Source organism: Haliotis cracherodii, unplaced genomic scaffold (assembly GCF_022045235.1).
Source record: "Haliotis cracherodii isolate W230 unplaced genomic scaffold, xgHalCrac1.p SCAF_13, whole genome shotgun sequence".
Classification (NCBI taxonomy): domain Eukaryota; kingdom Metazoa; phylum Mollusca; class Gastropoda; order Lepetellida; family Haliotidae; genus Haliotis; species Haliotis cracherodii.
Window position 1 is genome coordinate 30,302,150 of NW_027266268.1, and position 11,313 is coordinate 30,313,462.

Genomic DNA, 11,313 nt, shown 5'->3' on the forward strand with positions numbered 1-11,313 from the left:
AGGTGCAGTGAGGTGAGGTGCAGTGAGGTGAGGTGCAGTGAGGTGAGGTGCAGAGGTGAGGTGAGGTGCAGTGAGGTGAGGTGAGGTGCAGTGAGGTGAGGTGCAGTGAGGTGAGGTGCAGTGAGGTTAGGTTAGGTCAGGTGTGGTGCAGTTAGGTGAGGTGTGATAAGGTGAGGTGCAGTGCAGTGAGATGAGGTGTGGTGCGCTGCAGTGAGGTGAGGTGGGGTGCATTGAGGTGAAGTGAGGTGCAGTAAGGTGAGGTGAGTCAAGGTGAGGTGCAGTAAGGTGAGGTGAGGTGCAGTGAGGTGAGGTGCAGTGGGAAGGTGAGGTGAGGTGCAGTGAGAAGGTGAGGTGCAGTGAGAAGGTGAGGTGCAGTGAGAAGGTGAGGTTCAGTGAGAAGGTGAGGTTCAGTGAGGTGAGGTGCAGTGAGAAGGTGAGGTGCAGTGAGAAGGTGAGGTGCAGTGAGGTGAGGTGCAGTGAGATGAGGTGAGGTGAGGTGCAGTAAGGTGAGGTGAGGTGAGGTAAGGTGAGGTGAGGTGTGGTGCAGTAAGGTAAGGTGAGGTGTGGTGCAGTGAGGTGAGGTGAGGTGAGGTGAGGTGAGGTGAGATGGGGTTTAACGTTGTGTTCAAGATTATTTCACATATACAGCGACATACTTGTACTTATCTAAGCCTTGTGCCAGTGTTATAGTGCTAGCCAGTGTTATAGTGCTAGCCCACTGAGATACCAAGCTGTAGTTCAACATGGACCCCCCCTTAAAAACTTCCTTCACTGAGGCTTCTAGTCTGACATACAGGACAAAGGACCAGCTAAAACAAAATATCGGGCATCAGCATTTCACTTTTAATCCTGCATGTCCGTCACTTTTATTATCAATAAAAATAAACAATTCAAATTTCCTGCGTCAAATTTCCAGAACATATTAAGCACTATGTTTCAATAAGGACCCCTGACCAACCTCTCCACCAATTTGTAAGTCATCTTTATAAGCGCCTCTTACTAAAACTGAAAATTTACATAAATTTACATATTTTGTGCATATTACAATGTTTTTGTTCACTACCACTTGATCTTGTCATGGATGGTGTTAATCGGTTCCCCCCTGTCAATTTTCTAAGCATCCACAGCATTTAATGTGGGAAATACGCTAAACATTATTATTGCCCTATTCTACCAATATTTGAACTTTTCCCCCAGTTATCACAGTATTAATAATGTGCATACACATGATGCACCAAGTTCATGCCCTACAGCGTGCTCAAAGCGCTACATTATTACTCTGGCCAATGGATCAGTGTGCACTCGATTTTCATTCTCAGCTCCCTGGGGAGTATACAACCCAAGCTGCCTCTGAGGCGATAGAAGGTTAACAGCCACATCTCATCCTACCGGGTACCCATTCACTGCTGGGTTCCCCCTATCACATCCTGTGTGCAGTCCCCTATGTATCACATCTAATTTCCTTCATAATTCCTCTACAGATACTGATACACCCATACAGATATATCATGAACAATAAAAAATGTCCTGTTTTAGTTATTTTAGTTAAGTGAGTGAGTGAGTATGGTTTTACGCCGCTTTTAGCAATATTCCAGCAATATCACGGCAGGGACACCAGAAATGGGCTTCACACATTGTACCCATGTCGGGAATCCAACCTGGGTCTTTGGCATGACGAGCAAACGCTTTAACCACTAGGCTACCCGACCACCCATTTAAGTTAAGCATACCACAGAAAAAAACAGATAAGCTAAAACAAACCACCTTTGGTTATTACTTTTAATGAAAAAGAATTAATCCAGATTGTTTCTCGACTTGCTTCACATGGTGAATATTGTTGTCGGTAAACATTGTGTGCAACATGGAACAATCAAATTGATGTAAAACACCACAAACACCTGCCCTGCACTGTAAACCAACAATCCTCCAAGAGTTAGTTCCCTTTAAGAGACAGGCACCACATCCCTGGCTCACAGGACTAGCATTACACCAAAACTGTGAAATAAGTTTACAGATATTATCTTAACTTACACATGAATGTCAGATTCCAACTGGCTGAGACCCATTCTGTTATTTTCAATTTATCCCACGAACATCTAAAGTACATTTCTCATTTTCACTACTCCAATTGCCTAACTGTTGGCATTACATTCACAACATACCAACCGTAATTCTGAATCTCAAATAAATGATGTAAGATGCAATTCTCTGGATATTTACGCTATTTTCTGAATGAAAAGATCCAGGATGAATAACTCCAAGTACGTTTTCTGTCATCTGCTGTTTTGCCTAACTGTGGTATTCTCACGGAATCAGACCAAGACATGCAGGCGGAAGACATACCTGCAATATAACTAGGTGTGGGGTATTAAAGATAAATCTGTTGTCCACCGGCCTCTCAAAGACATGGGTGGATGTACCCACGATGTTAGTTTATGTTCCCAAGTGCGAAGGGTGAAATAACTCAAGTCTTTTGACCCACTCACTTTCAATAGCATTATTCTTCAAGATTGAAAAAGTTATATTTTAACAGATGTGGAGAGACAAAACAAGAATAATGAGAGGACAAATCTGGGATTATAACCAGTGATCACCGAATACTAGCAGAACTAAGGTAGGTAACTCTGCAAATTGAACTGCTGCACTTGAGACCACTGGTTGATAATAAGCAGGACAGGGTGAGCTGTTGTCACTTTCACATGTGAGGTGAGGTGAGGTGAGGTGAGGTGAGGTGAGGTGAGGTGGTGTTTAATGTCGCATTGAAGTTTATTGCACTTATATGTGTGTGTGGCTGCTTGTACTAGTTCTGGTTTATGCCCGATTTATAGCGCTCTCAAACTGATATACCATGTCATAGTTTAACATTAAACCCCACTCAGACAAACGTAGCATCTTTAACATCTTTTTGTGTGAAGCGGCCAGGGGATTGAACCATCGAACTTCATCTCTCCAGGCATACGCTTTATCTAAAAGGCAACGAAGGCGATCCACTTTCCCAGACCACAAGAGCTTTGCCCATTCAAACGTTCGCCCCTTTCCGTAACCTGCACGAAGACTCATCGTCCTATCGATGAATGTTATGTGCGAAAATATGACAATCCAATCAGAATGCCCATAAAAATTCAAGTACTTCGTAAAATAATCCCTCAGAAATAATTTTTGATTTTACATATGTCTTGCATGTTTAAATATACCCAAGACACAGTTAAATGTGTTCAATCATACGGTATGATTCCGCAGGTTCAGATGTGCTTTAAATTGCATCTGAAATACATATAATATATGGGGAAATATATGTGAACCATTACGCAACGAGTTGACAATTGTTTTAGGTATGCCTGTTTGCGCTAAGACGGAACCCGGTCACAAAAATGGCCATGAAAGGGGCACGAGTCGCTATTCGTCTTGTCCCGGAATAACACGAGTTGGTCACGAATGGGGCTTCACTATGCAGTGCAGGAGTTATTTAATCATTATAATTGAAAAAAACCCATGCTATCTGATTGGCTCGTCACTATCTTGCAAACACCCATTCAAGTTGGCTTGGCAGTCTGTACACAATGATGCCAACCTTAACTGAAGCTATGAAGAAACAAGTGGGGTAAAAAACGTAATTTCATGAAAAAAGGAACAATGCTAACAGTCCCGCATGCAGGTTACCGCATCAACATTTTCGTAAGACCCAGACGTAAGTGAAACACGTTGTGTAAGCACCACACATTTATACAATTCATCAAGTGACACTAATGAACTGTTTTTCAGAAAGACAACGTGGTGTTTCCAATTACGAGGTAATATTGGTGTACATGCAATTAGCTTCTTGTCTGCACCTGCGAAGATCGAGTGATAAAATGACTTGCGCGTGTTTTAACGTAACAACCAATCAGAGATCTCGTATCACTGAGCAATGGATATGTTAATGCTATGTGAACTGAAAGCATGGCTTTCAATGGTCAGCATGGTTCCAGTGTAGAATGCTTCATGTCACCATGCATTAACACTTTGCTCTCCGTGATACTTTCGGCATGTAATTTATAAGTAATCAGTGTTCCCGCTGGCTTTTGAAAGTGCCAGTACTGGTGGACTGGCAAACTCTAAAAATTACCAGTTCTCACTAATATTTGTCAGTCCCAGCTTTCAACAAACAAAAAAACGTATGGAAATTACCTGGTTTTAATTCCTTCAACATCATGTTTAGTAGAATGATGTTATCTCTGAGGTAACTTAGTAAGATCTACATGTCATTCACACAAAGTCTAGTCACAAATTTCTCCTTTTTTCAATATTTCGAGACTAAGTCACTAAAAATAAATATTTAACCTCGAAGCAGGGCAAAATGTTTCTGTTATAATGCACATCTTTTTACTGCAATATAACTTGTAATGAAATTTATCATATGTATCGCGATATAGGGGTCGTAAGTCAATGTATTGTAACGTGGGCCATAACGTGGACCTATCGTTATACAATACAGTATCGCCGTAGTTACACGACTACTACCGGTAACTATAATCAGACTACTGGCACAAAATCTGACACCAACATATCTAAACAACCATTTACCACATTCTGCACCAATAGAGCAACAACCAAAATGCTCAATTGGCAGTATTTCAGCTGTTTATAATAATTCTGATTAAACTATTGTGATGACTTTGAGCCAGTTATTCACTGGACATTCACTGGACTGCACATGCATTTTAAACAAGTAAAACTGACGCAACTACAGGTCATAATGCAAAATAATAAAGAAATCATATTTTAATCATAACATGGTTTAAGTCAGAGATCACGAGAATATGTTGATTCCAGAAGAATCTAGACATTCTTGTGATTTCTCCATAACATAACCAATTCAAGGCTTTCAAACCAATGGTTGATAGCATGAACAACAATCCACCTCGTTGGAGTGTGATGACCCACGATCAGCCAGGTCACAGAGTATAACCACCCAATCCTGACCAGTTGCCCCTGACGACAAGCACAGGGAAGTGCATGTATTTTGCCCACAATTTCTCATAGCCAGTGTGTTAATATAAACATGATAAAACCCATGGAAGAAGTCCACTTCGGGACAATATCATGAGTTTTCTTCCATAACCTAACTTCATCTTAATGATTTCACTACAGACACGTCATAAATGTTTCAAATAAAACCTCAACATAAACCAAACTATCTCTCACATTTAATCACCCACGTTATCAAACCAACCACCAAAACACATCTCAAAGACAAGTTGGCCATTCTTTCTTCATCCAAGCACCATTAAAATATCAAAGTGATAAAGTAATGTAATAAAATGTTGAACATAACGACCTAATCATCACAGCCAAACATCCCCGAATCGATCTTGGATCTTCATCACGACGGAGACGGCCATGGCCAGTATTGGCCACACAGTTATTACACTAAATGTGCGGTGATAGAGGTTATGGCACATCGTAACCAGACTGTTCTCGTTAACTTAACATAAATTGTTCCATGAGTGAAGTCACAGATTGTTCTGGACAGGAAAATTGCTGACGAAGTATCTGCTTGCCATAATGCTCAGTGCCATCACCGATACTTTCAATCATCTCCGATATCCTGCAGGTTCATAATGATTGGTCGATGCCCATTCCCTAAGGGGTTCAGTAATTAGTCAGCCCTGTCTTGAAGGATGGAGCATGTTTTTTGGGTCATTGACGGAGCGTGTCTGTACTGACTTTCAGTGTGGTATGTACTCAATTTTGACCTTGAGTTGACCATATGACTTCGACCATACCTAAAGCTGAAGCTTCTGATTTCCATCATGTTGTCTCTATTACCATGACAACAAAGCCATTTATATTATAAATGAAATTTGGTCCCTGTGGAATCAAAATTGGAGCCAAACATACATGTTCGGTTTCATGCGATATCTTAAACTGTGACTTTTATTTGACCTTTGACCTTTGACCTAAATTCTCTCCAAATGCATTTCCTGGTACTGTAAGCATCTCTACAGAAACCTCTGTCATTTGGAATAGCCAGTGTTTACCTTTTCGAGGTTGCATGATTAGAAAACACATTCCGACTGTCACATTCCCAATCTGGTAAGCATCACTCTTATTGGACGGGTGAGAGGTCGTTCTGACCTGACCTGTAATAGGATGCCCTCAGATCTATGTGTAACAATAGTGAGAAGGAAGATTAATATTAATGAGTTTGGTTATTACACAGTGACCTCTGACCTTGCATGAAACATCACAAGTCTGTGTGCACAAACTACCACAATTATAACACACAATTGGGATCGATGACATGCATCAACCAAGTCAGCGAGCCTCATCACCCGATCCCGTTAGTCGCCTTTCACGACAAGCATAGTCGCCTTTTACGGCAAGCATGGGTTGCTGAAGACCTATTTTAACTAACTGAATTAACTATTATCACGCCTCCATGTTAGAATGAATCTGACTGGTTTACGTGATCTTAATCAAATACTATGTATTCTGCAAGGACGGAATTAAATTTCTGAGGAGGAGAATAAATCCCTTCTACCCCGCCAAGAAGAAGACAGGCTGAAGACATTGATTTCTGCGAGGGAGAAAATCCCTTATACTCTGCTTCAAAGCAGAAATCTGCACGCATTTTCCGTGCCAATGAAAGTCCCGTGACATTCTACAAGTTAACCTCAGCTCAATTGAACAGTTGTTTTCTATCAATTTTCAATTTGTCTTAATTCTTTTACAATGGCAGATGTTGGTATGATAAATTTATTGTAGCAGTTTTGCAAGGGGTACATGGGTTTTTTTGCATCCCTTGTTGCCATAAAACCTAACGCGGGTTGCACAAAATCCCATGGACCCCTCGTGATCCCGCTACAACTTATAATAACCCGACTGTTTCATACCAAGGGACGTTAGTTTCGTCTCAGTTTAAAACAATAATAAAAATCTAATTCAGAGGTACTTATGATTTTGATATTTTAAGATCGTATTCAATACAATAATATGAAACAAAGCATTAAAACCTATTCCTCCTTATTTGTCCTGTTAATACAAGTCACCTTCAAAGCCAAACCTTAGTTATTACTATATCAAAATGACATGGGAAACTTTAAAGTCCAATTTGGGAAGTTTCATTGACATTTGCTGCAGACTTGGGGATGAATATCAGGCTCAGTATGGGTCTAGATAAGTCCCCATTTGATTCATCACCAGATCAAGTTCCTCTGATTAATAAAGCCCTGAGAAAACCCTGATATAAAGAATGAAAATCTCATTGCACTTCGCCCTCCAACATATTTGGAACAGCTGCTCCCAAAATTAAGATTAATGTTAAAATGTCCCAAAATAATCCTACACATCCCAATCAGCAGCCATTTTGACTTTGAGCAGATAACCACAGCATGTTCAGAATTGTTGGTGTTCCCGCAGATAAACAAAGATAAACATTTCACACTGGAATTTCAATTTTAAAACAATAAAATTCACACACAATGAGTCATGGCCCTAAACTGAACTTAAGCTGAAGCCAGAAATGACATACAAGTTGTCTCAAAATAACTGCGAATGAAAAGTCGGATAATTGGCAGAAATTCAAGATGGCTGCCAAAAGGACAGACATGACCAGTAACTGGGCTCTATTTACAGTTACGATGACGTACATGATCTCAATTCATGAGCACCTTGCAGACGTAAATATGAGTTGATCGGAAACACCTGCATGATGTATAATTAAAGAGTAGTCCTATCTTTGCAGATTATATTTTTTGCTAAATTGTACACGTAATCCTGTTTTGTAGCTTTCATTATCATGGTTGATAAGTGGCCTCATTCCTTGATTTAAGTTCAAAATCTTGCAAAACAATTTCAATCTTAATTTCAGATATGCAATAATTGCCTACAAATAACTGCACTTAAAAGTGGAAGATGAAAGATTTAATTTTTTCTGCAATCTATGATATTTTAGAGTCATTCTATTGAGATCCCGCGGGGCCATACATGTTAAGATTATTCATATCCGGTCATTTATCCTTCATTGGCAATTATCTAAATGTTAATAAAAAAAATTAATTTAAGAAACAAATCATTTTTAAAAAGACATGAATTTTTATATGTTAGCATTATATTTTATCATCTGAATAAATGAATTACTGTATTCACTGTAATAATTGTCATGGGACTTGTAAATTAACTAAGTGAGCGATTATTAAAGCCATTAGTTGAATTTGTTTCCAGAGGGTTGAGCAGGAGTGGACAAACTAAAAACTTTTTCAAAAATAGTAATTATACCCCTTTCTGTTGGGTTTTCAGAAGAAAAATAAATTCGGTCCTATATGGGGCCCAAATAAAGATTACTGACGGATTGTGCTTAATAAGGTGAATACGGTATTGGGAGGTACAAATCTGAAATAATATTCATGTATATGAAGGAGGCACAGGGGGCGCCAGTCATCTAAGACACCGCCATTTACTGTGCAGAGTTGCATCCCTTTGACACACCAGGAATGTATGATTGTTAGTCGAATCCCGGTTCGCCATGAATATGCTTCAAGGTATGTCAGCACCATACCTGTGCTCATGGGTTTCACCAAGAGTTCAACATCTAAGACCTGAATCACTTTCATCCCACTTTTAACAGTATTCCAGTTATATCGCTGCGTGTCAGCTTAATTTGGGAGGAAAGCCTGAAGTGATGCAGGTCTAAGACGTTTACCACTTCGGTGAAACCCACGAGCACGGGTATGGTGCTGACAAACCTAGAAACATAATCGGGGAGAACCGGGATTCGAACCCACAATCATAGGTTTCTGGCGTGTCCAGGGGACGCAACTCTGCACAGCGAATCACGGCGCCTTAGACGACTGGGCAAACCCGTGCCCCCATAAGATTGAGGAGGCATTGTTATATGTAGAGTTGGCTCTGATGGAAGAAACACCCACGCACCTTTTGGAAGCACACTAATATGGAAAGTCATAAGAAAATAAAAACAGTTTGTGATCTAAGAAATGAAACTCCACAAACACAAAAACATATTAAACTCAATTCTCATAAACAAATAGGTCAACAATAACTTCACAGACTGCTTAGTCAAGGATAACTAAAAAATAACTGTACACAACAATACAAAATCATTGACTTTGTTCAGCGCAATAATCAGTGATGATGGAACACAAGCCCTGCTTGTTCTATTATCAGCCATTATCGAAACTTTGGCAAGCATGGCCAAAGTTTGGGGGTATTTATCTAATAATTGTGAAAAATTTGAATGGTTAGTCAATCAAATGCCACTGAATCAAGTGCAACATCTTCACATGTTTTTAACAATAGTCACACACTACCAATTTCAAATTGGTTAACTGTTTACTAATTAGAGTTGTATGTAAAGTGCTCCCATCTACCCCTCTACCATTTTTCCTTAAAAAATGTATTCATGTATACATGTTAGTGAGTGAGTTGGGTTGGGTTTTACACCATTTTTAGCAAGACACCAGAAATGGGCTCCACACATTGTACCCATGTTGGGAATCGAACAGGGCCTTCAGCATGACGAGCAAACACTTTACCCACTAGGCTACTCCACCGACCCCTATAAATAGTATGCCCTATTTATCTCTTAGTGTAATATGTCAATAGCTGTCAAATAGTTGGAGGAAATAATGTAACAGTTACTAAAATGCCACCATCAATCAGGTCAGAGTGACCCAGCTGACCGCCGAACGTGTAGCCCGTGCAAAACATGTACTTTGATCGCCAGATATCTCTGTCGCATGTCGAAAATGACAATGCTAACAAAACCTTCATTGAAAAATACATCATAGTATCATGAACTTTATAGAGTTGATCATGTAATGAACTCACCGAGTCTTCTCTGTCGGTGTATTCCAACTTCTCAATCTTCACACGCCATTTCTTGTCGCGTGCTCTTCTCGCCATCACGTGACCTCAACTCGACGACAACGGTATCAACTCAACAGGTGTGATGTCATCAGTCTTGAAACGTCATGCACCCAAAACCTCTGCGTGACGAATAAAACAACAACTTGTTCTGAACAGTTTGTTTACCTGCCACTTGACATTGGCTCAGACTATCGCCTTGGGCGCGTGAACTCTACAATTTCGCACGTGAACTGCCTTTGCTAGTGTCGGATGTCGTTCATTGAGAGATTTGCCACACCTGGCGAACAGTCACGTGTAACACATCAACCATTTCACACGCAAAGCATGGTATTTACTAGTTTTTCTAACAGAAAGGCCAGAAGAAAGTCAATCGCCACTAACTTCCTGGCCCGGAAACTCTAAGATGTTTGGCATGGGCGAGTCCACTTTGGAAGCAGTGGGGTACAGGTAAATTTATGACTCGGCTCTTTACCTAAAAGCGTTAAATATTTAAATGAAAAATATCGATTATTATGTTTCCGACTGTCATCAGTAAACTCGAATTGAAGAAAGAACGGAAAATGTGTTTCGTATCAATGCGTAATAAACCATGACCCCTTCAGGAATGTCCCAAGATCTATGCGCATCTTGAATACCGCGTCGAGCGAGAGCACCTTGGGTGAATGTGTTTTGGGTTGTGTTGAGATATTAACGCCGCCTGCAGACGCACAGGTGGGGTTGGGCAACGAAGGAACATTCAAATATCATTTCACGTTGGCCACGAATAGATACCATTCTGCCTTTTTTCGGAGCATAATCACACAGCAGCCATTTTAAATGCTTACATGAGAACAGTGCTTGGATTCTCGAACTTGAATCGTTGAACTGTGTGTTCACAGTAACACGTTACTACTGTTCTATACTAACAACCTTGCCGGCCTCGACTTCAAGTTTGTTGGGATATAATATAACTTACATGGTCCTGATGCGTGATACAGTTGTACTGAACCTAGCTGTTCAAAGATTTCTATAAACTTACTGGCCCATAGGTTAACATCCGTTCGGACCCGCGAAGATCCGGGTCAGAATTTATCTGCAGCAAGCAATGCTTGTCGTAAGGGAAATTGGGATACTATGACAGGCAAAAACGAAAGTCGGCGAACCTATGTCAGATTCGCCTCTTACGACAAGCACTTATGACAAGCATGGGTTACTGAAGAACAATTCTAACCCGGATCTTCACGGGTTTGCCGAGAATGGGATGAGTATAGGCTGCTAGTGCTGAGAAAGGGATGAGTATAGTGCTGAGAATGGGATGAGTACAGTGCTGAGAATGGGATGAGTATAGTGCTGAGAATGGGATGAGTACAGTGCTGAGAATGGGATCAGTATAGTGCTGAGAATGGGATGAGTATAGGCTGCTAGTGCTGAGAAAGGGATGAGTATAGTGCTGAGAAAGGGATGTGT

The 11,313-nt window shown here is 40.5% G+C and overlaps 1 protein-coding gene across 1 annotated transcript in view; it reads right to left on the bottom strand.

The window, feature by feature from the left end:
- The window catches only part of LOC139459833 (uncharacterized), a 200,290-nt gene extending 190,038 nt beyond the window's left edge, over positions 1 to 10,252 (bottom strand). The window contains exon 1 of the mRNA XM_071241534.1: positions 9,829 to 10,252. Coding sequence (XP_071097635.1) covers positions 9,829 to 9,903 — 75 coding nt within the window. The 5' untranslated portion in view covers positions 9,904 to 10,252. The remainder of the gene's footprint in view (positions 1 to 9,828) is intronic.
- Between the last annotated feature and the right edge of the window lie 1,061 nt (positions 10,253 to 11,313).